Genomic DNA, 14,284 nt, shown 5'->3' with positions numbered 1-14,284 from the left:
GGTGAAGGGGTCTGCCCAGGAAATCCAGTTCTTAGGTGTAAAATGGCAAGATGGGCATTGACACATCCCAGCAGATGTGATTGAAAAAAATCACTGCTATGTCTCCTCCCACCAACAAGACAGAGACCCAATCTTTTCTGGGAGTAGTGGGCTTCTGGAGAATGCATGTCCCAAACAACAGCCACATAGTAAGCCCCCTCTATCAGGTAACACGGAAGAAGAATAATTTCTCGTGGGGTCCTGAGCAGCAGCAGGCTTTTGAGCAGAGAAAACAAGAGATAGCCCATGCCGTGGCCTTGGGGCCAGTACGGACAGGACAGGATGTAAAGAACATCCTCTACACTGCTGCTGGAGAGAAAGGTCCCACTTGGAGTTTGTGGCAAAGAGCTTTAGGAGAAACCCAAGGCCAACCCCCGGGACTTTGGAGTCGAGCATATAAAGGGTCTGAGGACTGCTACACTCCAACTGAGAAGGAGATCTTAGCCATGTACGAGGGGGTTTGGGCTGCTTCTGAAGTAGTTGGGACAGAGGTTCAGCTCCTTCTAGCACCTCGCTTGCCTGTGGGCCCCCCTGTCACGGACACAGGTAGATTTTTGTTTAAACCGTGACAACTACCCAGAATGCAGCATAAGGGAATTTTTGCCTAGAACTCTGGAGGACTATTTTTAACTCAGAAAGGTCAGAGATAGAAAGTTCACACTGATTTCTGGGTCACCAGCCTCACCGTACATCAGCATTTTTGGTTTTTAAATGATACATAAAGTTCTCAATAGCACTGCTCTAGTCGGTAGTTCTTTCCCTTTCCGTGCAGCTTGCTCTGTGCATGGCTTGTGAACCGCTATTCAGGCCAGACAGCTGCAGCCCCAAAGACCTGCCATAAATGTACAAATTCTACCAGGATAATGTCTTGGTAGTGGAGAAACAGGATGCGCAGTCATATGGCTCTCACACATACCTTGTACAACCAGCTTGGCTCTGGACTGGGCATCACCAATGTCACAGGTGTACACGTCACTGTCACTTTTCTCCAGATTTTTTATGCTCAGCTGCAGGTCTTGTCCTTTCTGTGCCCTCTTGTATTTCCTGCCAGGCCTGAGCTCAGCAATGCCTTTCCTCCATATGACGAAGGATGCGGCTTTCTCGCTCTGACATGTAAAAAGTGCACTTCCACTTTCTTCAATTTTCACATCTGAAAGTTCCTTGATAAAGTAATTAGGTTTTTCTGGAAGGAAAAAAAAAAGGATGAGGGTGTAGGACAAAGGGATTTGTTACCACAACAAGTCCCAAGCATACAGAGGTGTCCTGAATCTCCTTTGCCCTCATTTCAGAATATCACATAGAGATGCAAAGAGTCTAAGAAGACCACAGAGTCCACCCATTTACATAGGTTTGATAATTCCAGTAGATATCTGGAAAGTTCAATACCATTATACATGCGCTGGTAGGATATCATCTGATAAACTGCATATAGTTTTGATTACACATATTCAATAGAGACTAATTCAGATTGACATCTTTTCTTGGCTCACTAACAACCAAGATCATAGAACCATAGAATGATCACAGAATCATAGAGTGGCCTGAGTAGGAAAGGACCTCAAAGAGCTTCTAGTTTTAAACCCCCTGTCAAGGGGCCACCAACCACTAGACCAGGCTGCCCAGATCCACATCACACTGGAGAATCATTCGGTTTCCAGATTATTTTAAGGAAAAGATTTTAATCCACCGTATTTTCTGAAAACTAAGAATTGATCCTTCTCAAGGAAACAGAAGAGAAAAACATCACCCACAGGCTGCAGATATTTACCTCGACTTCTCTACATGCCATCCCCAGTGTGCTTTTCAACTCACCTTGCACAGTGACCCTGGCTTTTGTTATGGAGTCCTCTGTCTCACAGGGGTACTCCCCACTGTCCTTGGCAGTAGAGTCATGGATGATCAGAATGGTCCCACTTCCCTCCTGCTGCAAGTCGTACTTCTGGCTTTTTCTGATTGCTTTGCCATCCTTGTACCACCTGATGTTCAAATCCGGTTTTGACAGCTCACAGCTCAGGCTGATGTCCTGCCCTGCTGCTGCTGTCTTATCCTCCAGCTGTTTTGAAACCTCAGTAGGTTTTCCTGGAAGAAAACATGCTTTTTGAGTAACATACACTTAGGGTAGGATGCCTCTCTCAAAATACATGCATCTACATGCTGGAGATAAGTTAGAGAGGCACTTGCAACAGACGCCATCCTACAGCCAGCAGTAATCTGAAAAGTACAGACAATAGAATTCCAGGCAGCATTTATTCTCTCTTAAATCTACCCAATTGAGGATGATGAACCATGTCTGAAAACTGCCTCTTTCTTCTCTCCACTCATCACACTGGGAGCCTCGGATGATGCTCTCAGATGCACATGCTCTAGATAGGAATTTGTTGTACAGCTAGATGATGTGAAGGCCATCCCTTCAGCTTATACTTAGAGGATATTTGCTCCCACAGTTCCCTCAACAGAGCATTCCTGATTTACTGTTAATGGAACAAGCTGTAGTGAGATGCCCATTTCCAACACTACCCCAGTGCTTTGGGTAGTTCTCACATTTGTGTAAAATGTTTTGTCATTTTACTTATTTTTAAGAGAAATTCTCAGTGCTTCGAGGTTCAAGTAGAAGGTTGCTATTCACTTTAACCATATTATGAGTTAGCTCTCACGACAATCTTATCAGAAGACAGTTGAAGGAATTAGACCCCAGAATCTCTCCCATCTCATTACCTTTCACAGACAGAGAGGCTTTGGAGGTTAGACCACGGGCAGTAAAAACGACTTCCCCAGCGTCAGTAGGAGTCACACTTTTGATAATGAGAGTATATTTCCGACTCACGTTAGAAGCTTTAAATCGCCCACCACTTTCCACTCTGCTTCCAGTCAGTGTCCAGTTGAACTCATCAATGCTTTCATGGGACAGAATGCATTCAAAAGTACAATCTTCTCCCTCCTGGATTTCAGTGTTTTTCAGCCATTTGGTAATGCCACTATTCAGCTCTGGAAGGTAAGAGATAGGTTAGTATGAGGTTTATATGGAGAAAAGGCATTTGTGACTGACATGAGTAGCAGTACTGGTGTTTTAACTCAGGATTTGCAGAACATGGCTGCATTCCTTACTGATGTATTCTCTAAGACATTCTCCACTCAGAATTACCAGAAAGCTATAAAAAAAAAAAGAGACGTGAATCTCTTGTCTTTGCTCTGGAAGAACTACAATTAGAGCAGCTCAGTCCATGGAGCAGAATGAAGATTCAATGAGCTACAGAGGGAACAACCTAACAGAGAGGACAACTCTAGGATGCTGCGTGAGAAAAAGGGTTTTGCCTATGACAAGAAATTAAATGTTTCTATTAGCTAATTTGTTACCATCCTACCCCTACTGGTATTCAAACCATTTCTCCATTTTAGGGATGTTTAGAAAGGAAATATTTCCAGGACATTCTTGATGTGTTTGGTGATTTTCATGGCAAAATGAGATACATTTACATCAAAAGCAATGGGAATTTTCCAGACATCACTGTGCTAAATTGCAGTAATACACTTCTATTGTAGAAACTATTAAGGCTCGTGGGGGAATAGGTGTAAGACATAGTGACCACACTGAATGTGCTTTCAGCACTCCTTTACTTTCCACAGTACTTACCCTGAATGCCGACCTTTGATTTGGCAACATCACTGCCAATATCACAGGTATAGAAACCTGCATCTGACTTCTCGAAGTCATGGATAAGGGGATATAGGGTCTTCCCAGACTGTACCAGCTCATACTTGTTGCCAGAAGTGAGCAGAACACCATCCTTCTTCCACACTGGTTTGACCTTCTCTTTAGAGACTTCGCATTCCAATTTAATCACACCCCGCTCCTCACCAAAAACATCATCCAAGGACTTCACGAAGACAGCAGGCTTCTCTGCAATTAAAAGGGCAAAACAGAACAATGTGATACAGAAGTTGAGACATTTCCAGTTGCTTTCAGATTTTTAAAGAGGGATAAATAAATCTTTACCAGCACTGACGACACCAATATAGAACCTAAAGCGGTTTCATGTGTGTTGACTGAATGCACTTTATGGAATTCTGAACTAATCAGTAGGAGAATACAGGGAATAGGAGGGACAGCCTGCATTGCCGTGGGTGGGACTGATATCATATGAAGTAATTGGGATGCAGCTCTTCTAAAGCTGGAGAGCTGGCATTGCCCTCACATGGAGCAGAGCTCATACAGCAGGCCACAGGATTAAGAGGATAAGCTGCTGAACACTTTTGATTTTCCTGTTTTATTGACTCCTTTTATCTATCTTCTACTTCACACATCAGATGTTTATACTAGGGAAAAAACTTCCACCAAATGCAAAAGAAAGGAGAAAGAGGAAATCCTTCAAACTCTGAGCGCACAGAGTAAAAGAGCTTAATTGCTGGGGAGAGCAGATTAGAATCTCAGTACCCTTAGAATTGGAAGAGACCCTTAAAGGCCATCTAGCCCAGCTCCCCTGCAATAAAAAGGGACATTCACAGCTAGATCAGGTTGCTCACAGCCTGGTCATTAGTCATCCCAGAGGCAAAACACACACTGAATGATCTCTCCCTGCAGTCATAAATCCTTGGAGACAACAGCATTGACACTGCATGTTACTGAAGCAGTAAAAGAAATTGCTCTTGTAACTCTTCTTGTGTTAAGTAAAATGATGATAAAAAGCAATGGAATGCTTTGGCAGGACACCAAAACCATCCTCCTTCGTTGATATCTGCTGCAATGGAACCTTCCACTGGAAGAAAGCCTCTGATGACTTTTCACCCCAGAGAGGTGAGCTTTAGAAGCAGGATTGCTGCACAATAGAATGAACTGGTGCTCCTTAGCATCTCTTACATCCAGGAGGGCTGTGATCAGACCCACCTATCACCTTCAGGCACGCGCTTTCTGACACCTTGTCTGACTTCACTGTCACTGTGCCAGCATCCTCAGGCTTAACCTGCTTCATTGTCAGTGTGCAGCAATTGCCAACGTTCTTGATGTCCTTGTAATTGTTGGTGTAAAGGAGGTTGCCATTCAGGAACCATTCCACGTCCTCGTCATCATGGGACAGCTCGCAGGAGAAGACAGCAGAGCTCTCTTCTTCAATTTCCACATCCTGCAGGTGCTTCGTTACTTCTACATTGCGGGCTGTGGGGAAACAAGGTGAACTGTTACCACTGTTACTATAAATCATACTGGGATGTGGTAGAATGGTTGGACTAGATCTTTGTGTAATCTTCTCAGTGAAGATAATACATGTATAAAGTTAGCAGGAGAGAACGGCAGAAATCAACCCCAAGAAGAGAAATCTGAGGTGAAATAGGACATGGAAGAGGCCACCCTCCCTGCTCATACCTTCAGCTGTCAGTGTGGCCTCAGTCTCTGCAATTCCTGCCTTGCACTTGTACACACCAGCATCATCGGGCTTCAGCTTCAGAATCTTGAGCTCTGCTGAATGCTTATCCCTCTTGATCTTGTACTTCTCAGAGGGCTTGATGAGTGTGTGGCCCTTGAACCATTTCACAACCTTTGGAGAAGGCCTGAAGTCACAGGACAGGATGACAGAATGATGTTCCAAAGCTGTCTTGTCCTCCAACTTCCTGGTGATTTCTATATGGTAATCTGCAAAGCAGGGGTGGAAGAGAAGAAAGGATGAGGACAATTGGAAGAAGAGGAAAGTCTCTTGCGTGTATTCCATTCCAATTAATGTCAAGTTCACAATGGTTCTTTGAACGACTCTAAAGATAAAACAAACGATTGTCTATAGGGAATGCCATTGACTACATTTCTATGAAGTAATACTGTACAGTATCTACCAAATGCAAGGTCCAGCTCTTGTTCTGTGCTTATTAAATTGCTCCCAATTGTTGAGGCTTTTATTCAAATAAGAGTGAGTTGAAAATATAACAAGTACTTTAGGATGTGAATGGATAATCTTACGCTGGGGACAACAGCAGATAAAAAGCCTGGAAGTTTCTTTCAGGTGAAATCAATGACAAACTGCATCAAATTTAGGTGCTACCAAACTTAAACTTGTCTAGTTCAGAAATACAATTAATTTCACCTGATTTGACTTCTTTGGTATAGCCAAGGACAAAACCTCAGCTCTGTAGATCTGAATAGTAAGCACATCACAGCTATTCAAACAGATCTTTTACTGAGATGCAGCTGTCTCATTTAGTGTCCAACGACTTTGAACTGGAAATGGAGCAGACCCTCCAGACACACACACAATATTTCAAAGACCCCAGTGAAGGAAGGCTGTACGTTAATTAATTCTTCATCTTCATGATGTAAACCAAGCCTGGATATGTTACCTCTGACAAGCAGATTGGCTGTGGATTTGGATTTGCCAATTGAGAACTGAATGGTGCTTGTCATATCAGTGGTGGTTTTCGGTATGGTCAGCTGGTGGATGGTGCCTTCTTGCTGCATAATCAAGTTTCTGCCAGCCTGTAAGACTTCCCCACGTAGGAATACCACTTGGGAGGTTTCACAGAAGGAATGGATATCTCGCATTCAAATTTGGCTTTTTCAGGCTCAGTCACATAGTCATCACACAGCTCCTTCACTAGATTAATGGATTGCTCTTTAAGAAGGATGGAACAAGAGAAAGCAGAGATTCAGAAGGAATGTAAAAAACCCTTACATTATCACCCCACTTACTCACGTCAGCATTACTGCACATGAACACTACACCTATCAGCTCAGAATGCCTTGAAACATCATTAAAAAATAATAGAAAGAAAAGAATGTTGTTAAGAAGTCAGACAATAAGACTGACAATCTGAAAAGAGCCCAGATCTTCTGATTCCCAGTCCAACATCTAAATCAAACCATGACCTTCCCATCCCGATATCAAACTCCTCGCATTACGAAATGGAAAAGAGGTTCATTGAAACACGGACATTGATAATTACTTTGGTTAAATACAGCAACTTAGCTCTGAACAACAAGTTTTCACCTAGTAAAGGTCTCTGTAGCTCAAATGTAATGACTCTACTTAGGAGAAATTCATTTTCCAGGATTTTCTTGCCCTTATAATGGTAACAGTGGCAAAGCTGGGGACTGAACTCTTGAGTAGTGTGCTAACTCAAATGTCTCCCTTTTCTTTATCACACTTAACATCATATATATACCCTAACATTGTATATATTAAAAAGAAAACCAAAACCCTGTGTTCTTTTCAAACAGCAAGAGAAAATGAAGAAAAGGTCAAGCTATGTTTTTTATCCCTCAACGTTCAAACACAAATCTGAAGTCTAAACGTAGAAAATCAACCTCCTAAGAAAATAATCGGTCTTACTTTGCAAAAGTAAATTCCAAAAGAGAAGCTGGATATTTTGTGGGCAGAAAGGTAGGTAGGTAGGAGTTTTTATTTCTGTGAAAGGTCCTGGTGGTGTTTAACTTCCTTGACATTAAAGCAAAGGATGTTAGCTCGTTTATAACATAAGATAATTTAATCAAAATCGTCATCAGAAGCATAATTACCTTTAACTGTAAGATGGGCACGAGATTCTGCCTTTTCTGCTACAGATTTTATTTCTGCTGCATCCTTGACATGGACACGTGTGTAAGTCAGCGAGTAGCTCTTTCCTGAAGCAGAGAACCACAGAGTCACTAAGGCTGGAAAAGACCACTAAGGTCATCTAGTCCAGCCACCAACTCATCCCTACCAAACTGTGCTCTTGAGAGCAAACCCACAACTACACTTGGCTTCCTTGAGCAAAGAGCTCTGAGGCACATGGCCAGGCTGAGCATCATCCATCTGGTTTCACAGTATCACTGCCTGTTCTCTCATGTCAATGAAACCACCCATTCCCCCACGTCCACATCCCCACCAAAGCGTAATCTAAACATGGCTTCTACAAGGACTGACCGAATGTGGCTGTCGTCACCTTCAAAGTACCTGATACAGAAGGATCACACTCACTGTCAGACAAAACCTCTTTGGAGAGGTGAACTGACTGCCCTGTTCACCCCCACTTTGGAAATAACTGCACTCATTTCCTACCTGCTCCCAGCAGTGTGGGATGGTGGGATAGCATCACACTTCCCACACTAAGCATCCCACCATGTCACTTGTTCCACCTAAACCTCAGTCCCAAAACAAAAGGGGAACTCGCTTCTGAACCCTCTTCACTTCATTTCAGATGTCTTATATGCTTGATCTCCAACCCACCCCCCACTCAGGAGAAAGATCCCCCTCTTACACCCTACCATCTTGCTGCATTCTAATGTTGTCATCAGCCTTCAGCTTGTTGTCATCTTTGTACCACTGGGTCTGAACCTCATCGTGTGAAATCTCACAGACAAAAGATGCACTCCCATATTCATTCACTTCCACATCTTCCAGTGCTTCAACAATCTTGATATCTCCAGCTGTGAAACAGTAGAGATATATTTGTCAGGGTATTTCCAGAACTGAGTGCAGCATCTTTTCCTTACACATATTTGCATAGAAAATAAGTAGGATTATGTTTTATTCTAAACCATCATCCATTCCTGAGTCATTTCCCTTTTCAACACAGTCAATGCATTATTGCCCTTGAACTTAAAGATAGACTTACTAGCTACAATGGAGCTCCCTGCAAACAGTTTTCATGGAAACCAGAACCTCATTTATTCTAAAACCTTTCAAGCAAAATTAAGGGTAGAAAAACAATAGAACTGAATGAATCTTTAAGGTCATTTAGTTCCAGTCCCCCTTCTATAGGCAGGGACATCTCCCTCCACACCAACTCTTCTCCTCAGGGTCAAGGCTTCTCTCAAATCATTCTCCTCTAAGCCTGTGCCTGTGCTTGGGATTGCCCTGACCCAGGTGCAGGGCCTTGTACTTGGCCACACTCAAGTTCATGAGGCTGCCAAGGGCCCAACTCTCCAGCCTGTCCAGGTCCCTCTGAGTAGCATCCCTTCCCTCTAGCACATCAACAGCACCGCTCAGCTTGGGGTCATCTGCAAACTTGCTGAGGGTTCATTTGATTCCACTGTCCATGTTGCCTACAAAAATGTTAAATAACACTGGTCCCAACACCACCCTCCACCTGGACACTGAGCTATTGACTGCAGCTCTCTGAGTGTGACCATCCAGACAGTTCCCTATCCTGCAACTGGTCCATCCATCAAAATCATTTTTCTCCAGTTCGGTGACCAGGATGTCATGCAGGACGGGATCAAATGCTCTGCACAGGTCCAAGTAGATGATGTCAGTTGCTCTCCCATTATCCACTGATGCTGTTACTCCATCATGAAAGGCCACCAAGTTTGTCAGGCATGGCTTGACCTCGATGAAGCCATATTGGTTACCACCAATCACCTCATCTTCATTTTCCAAACTATGCCAAGGAGAACTAGACAGAACTCTACAATGTCGTGTCACTACAAACCTGTCTGAATCATTGGCTTCTCTGCATGCTCATCACTAGTCTCTCCTTAGCTTGTGTGCCCACAATGTACGGGGAATGTCAGCCACAAATCTTACCTAGGGGACGTCTTTGCTTCAAAATCCCTTGAACATCACACAATCCCTTTTAACTCTCCAGGTCTGCACTTCTTTATGTCAGAATCAGACCATATTTCTGTGCTGCTATTTCCCTTTCCTTCTGAAGGGCCTGGATACAACTTAGATTAACCTCAGGAGCAGAGTTCCTGCATAAAACAGCCAGTACTGAAACAGCAACCCAGCCTGGTTGCAGACTGAGAGAGAAAATGAGAGTTCACCGCCTGTGAATAATGAGACTTCTCTTATTTCCCTGGGAAGTAATGCCCACATTTTTACTTTGACAGAGCTCCTTCCCATCCTAGAAGGTAAAATATCAAGTCAAATCTACATTAGTCCTTCCATCTCTGCACTGGGCAAAGGCAGCCTTCAGATCTATGCTTAATTCACCCAATTCCCTAGAATTAATGGAACTGTACTTACTGGAACATATGCTGAAGCTTAAGCACAGTGCAGTGTTTTCAACATGTAGGAATGGCTATAGAACATGCATAAATTCTGGCTGACCTATGACAGCTTAAAGCACTGTGGAGGACTGTTAACAAGCCCGTTTGGACATCACCTTGAATAAATGATGTTATCCCCAAGTAAGGGAAGGAACAGCTGAGCACCGGGGAGGTACACAAAGGGCCAGAGCAAATTCTCACACTGTCAGGTGCAAAGAAAACTGAGATTTCACCCTAAAACCCAGTTCACAACAAGGCTACAAAATCCTGACTGAGAATTTCTGAATGCTCACCAGTTGTTTCCAGCTCGAAGGTCATCTTCTGGCCAGCAGCCTCGCAGATGTATTCTCCAGCATCTTTCTTCTCCAGCTGCTCCACAACCAGACGCCGTGTTTTGCCCACAGATTCCATTCTGAACTTTCTGGAGGAGGCAAGCAGTCTTCCATCCTTGAACCATTTTACTCCAGTTGGATCCTGTGCTACTTCACAGCTGAGGGAGGCACTTGCTGCCAGGGCAGCACTCACCTCTTTCTGCACCTTCTCCTGGTTTATAAACACAGGTTTTGGCTCTGAGGGAAGAAAAGAAAAACAGAAGGACTGAAATGAGACCATCTTGCAGGTTTGTATGTACAAATTGGAACAGGTTTAGGTTACCACTTGTGCCCAAACTAATAGCCTTCACTAGAGAATATCAGCTCTTCTGTTGAAACAAATTGTCAAATCTAGGCAAGAAAGAACCTAGGAACTGAAGGAACCAAGAGGGTCCTGAACACCAGTCCTATGGTTGCAAGTCACTATGCAAACATATTGAACCCAAAAGAACATCTGTCCTGCAGGCAACCAAAACCTGAGTTCCTTTTGCTTAAGACCCACTGTGAAACATCAAAACACATAAACATGTGATAGTCAAACCACTGGCTGCCTTTTCATGACCCAGAACAGTACTCCTGGCTTCCTGAACAGACTCCTCATGGCCTCTACCATTGCCACAACTGTGACTGTCAAAGGCACAAAGGAAATATGCTCACCAATGCAGTCCTTTGTTCTTTGTGTGTGATTTGCAGATATCTATCTTACTTTGAGCTCTGGGAATAGTCAGCTCTACCAGGACTCTTACTGTGAGTAGCAGACTCACCTATCCAGATGCAGCCTCCAACATAAAGGCATAGTAAAAAGGCAGTGTACTACTAGGAGAAGTTCCTGCTTCTCCTGCCATGAAAGGCTGCACGTACAACATGCACTCCAGCCTCACTGCACATACTTATCTTAGTCAAATGTTTCGGTGAACAAGAATTACAGTTTGGGATCTCAGGCACTGGAGAGATTTGAATAATATCTTGAATATTGCTTCCACTGTACATATATCAGTAATTATTATTCTACAGACAGACTGAAACAGGTCTTTGTGCCATACTAAAACCACATACTTGCTACAAACCCAGGCAATCAAGTATAGGGGAAAAACCTCAGCACAGACTACTGCACCTGGATCACAGTATAATAGAAACTAGATTTTACCTTAGTGATCTCTGCTATATTTCAGACAACACCTGTCTTACCAGACACCCCTTACCAGGAGCCACCAGTCAGTGGCTCCTGGCTGGCTCGCCAAATGTATTGGCAGTAACTATGCTGGTACTAACAAGGATAACAATTACAAGCAAAATGGTAGAAATACAGAAGATATAAGGAAAAGGGAACTCACCAGAGCTGAGGCAATCCTCCCTGGTGAGCGATCTCCAAGAGATGCTGCCTCAGTGAGGGTCAGCCCTTAAATGAGGTCTCAGAGGAGGTGGAGTTGAACTCCACCCCTCCAGGGAGCACAGCTACATAACTTTCACCTGTGCTCCCACAGCTGACCCCACACTTGCCTCAGCTGATCAATCAGTGGTTCACATTGTGATCTCCCATCCAGAACTGAATGCCAACATCTGAACTATATCAATTGCCAGTGAAGAACTTCCTCCCTGCCAGAACAAAACAGCTTAGATAGCCCTAAACTTGTTTTCATTTCCACCAGTATCATGTTCCAAAATCTTCAAAAATTAAAAAACACCCCTTTCCCCACTGTCCAGCAGCACACCAGCATACGCAGTCATTGAAAAGTCTGTTTCATACAAGGGGACAGGCATTAAATTGTCCAAACAAGCTGACAGCTGTAAGTTGCTTTGCCAGCAAAAGCCAGGTGAGGGTCAAGGTTAAATTCTGTTTGTGATTAAGTCATAGTGAGGAAATGTATTTTTCTCACCTACTTATTTCTGAAAACAGTTCTAATATCTCCTGAGTTTTCAGAGGCAGTAATAAAATGGTTTCCCCTATGGAATCATAGAACGGTTTGGGTATAGAAGGAAACTTTAAAGATCATCCAGTCCAACCTCTTGCCGTGGTCAGGGACATCATTCACTAAATGAGGCTGCCCAGGGTCCCCATCCAGCCTGCCCTTGGACACTCCAATGATGACTCACCCACAACCTTCACTGGACCATCTGTTCCAGTGTATCACCACCCTCATCATAAAGAACTTTTCTCATGTCCAAACTGAGTCTACCCTCTTCACTTTTGAAACCATTGCCCCTTCTTATGTTGCTATAGACCCTGGTAAAAAGCCTTTTTACACTTTCTTATCAGACTCTCCTAATAAATGAACGCCTGTCTTCCTCCATTTCTGGAAAGAAAAGCACCAGCTTGAAGCCTTTCTATTTTTAAGCATTTCTTTTGTACCTGCTATAGAGAAGAAAACAAAAGAAAATACGGGAAAACCTTTTTAGTTGAAGGTTTCTTTAATTTAATAGAAACCACCAGTGCCGCCGTCTAGCATTGTGACCAAATGCTGTCTCTGAGACTATTTAGGAAGAAGCATTTGCAGGGGTGTGCTTGTGCCCTGAAGATATCTTTAATAACCTTTAATTTCCCCTGTAATTATTGACTTCTCATTTTGCTATCATTGCATCTACTTGAGATCCCCAGGGAAATTCCCAAATTATTTCCAGCCTGTCTTAAGCTGAGGCTACACAAGTCCTAAGTGTTCATAGCTTCGGAAGGCAAACAGAAAACTATATGAATTAAACAGAAATTAAGCAACGTCTACATCACTGAATGCTGGGGTTGAATGTGTCAAACCACTTAAATTTCCCCTCCTTCTTTGTTGGGGGGTTCAATACAGTCAAAACAATTTCTCTCACCTGTGACATGAATCTTGAAGGTGAGTTTCTGGCCAGCAGCCTCGCAGCTGTACTCCCCTGCATCTTTCTTCTCCACCTGGCTCACCACCAGCTGACGCTGTTTGCCCTCTGACTCCACCCTGAACTTCTTGCTCGAGGTGATCAGTTTCCCCTCCTTGTACCACTTCACCTCCGTCTTCTCCTGGGTCACCTCGCAGCTCAGCGTGGCATTTTCTGTTGGTGCAGCCTTCACCTCCTTCTGCACCTTCTGCTTGTTGATAAAGGCATCCTCTGCTTCTGGAACTGGAAAACATTGGGTAAAATATACATTAGATATGAACAGCTTGTGACTAGAAGACATTAAAAGTTGCTTCTATGTTGTATTGGACCATTTCCTGGAGCAACACTGCTTCACAGTGTTTATCACACATTATAATGCATCCTCAGCACAGTCCCTGTGGTCATCCCATCCCTCTGGGTAGTCTTTACTATCAGCTCGGACTCCTAATTTTCAGATTTCTTCTAATGAAGACAATGACAGATCTTCATCTGTCTGTCTTTTTGATATTGCTGCACTCTACACTGGATATCAGCCAAGTACAGCTCAGTTATGAAGACCTCAAAATCAGGAAACCATAGAAATTTAAGAGCAGAAAACCATCTTTTGACTCTACACTATGGTAATGATATAGCCCTTAATATGGTGAATATTTGGCCTACATTAGGTTTTGTAGCTCGGTTTTATGCATAAAGCATGGTTTTCTACTCTCAGCAACCTCTGATTCTTCAGAGAACTGGCTGAGGTAATCTCCTCTTAATACCTAACACATAAAGAAGAAAGTGTTTAAAGCCCACCTTACCCTTTGTGTCAACAAATGGAGTTAGCATCAGAAAGATAGCAAGTATAATTAGTTAGGCATACACACTTCAGTTAAGGGGATTCAGTTAATCACTTTGCTAAGTGGGATCGATTGATACATTGAATCTTTTATTGATTACTTTAATCACTGTTTTATCTGATTCTCCTTTTACCAACAACTGGTTGCTGAGAGCATTCATGCTAGTTCCTATTTGAGGCGTGGGAGAACAGATAAACCCTAAATAAATGGGCTTCCATTGACATTGCCTTTTATTTGCA

At 43.2% G+C, this 14,284-nt stretch overlaps 1 protein-coding gene across 1 annotated transcript in view; it reads right to left on the bottom strand.

Annotated features, from left to right (window-relative positions):
* The window catches only part of LOC146755918 (obscurin-like), a 54,347-nt gene that overhangs the window by 5,520 nt on the left and 34,543 nt on the right, over positions 1-14,284 (bottom strand). Inside the window, exons 3-5 of the mRNA XM_085525103.1 lie at positions 4,922-5,188; positions 3,671-3,937; positions 2,755-3,024 (exon numbers count right to left, since the gene is read on the bottom strand). Coding sequence (XP_085381229.1) covers positions 2,755-3,024; positions 3,671-3,937; positions 4,922-5,188 — 804 coding nt within the window. The remainder of the gene's footprint in view (positions 1-2,754; positions 3,025-3,670; positions 3,938-4,921; positions 5,189-14,284) is intronic.

Source organism: Coturnix japonica, chromosome 29 (assembly GCF_054131305.1).
Source record: "Coturnix japonica strain WE chromosome 29, WE-NBRP24, whole genome shotgun sequence".
In the NCBI taxonomy this organism is placed as follows: Eukaryota; Metazoa; Chordata; class Aves; order Galliformes; family Phasianidae; genus Coturnix; species Coturnix japonica.
The sequence above is the reverse complement of the archived record's forward strand: the minus strand, read 5'-3'. Positions and strand labels throughout refer to the sequence as shown.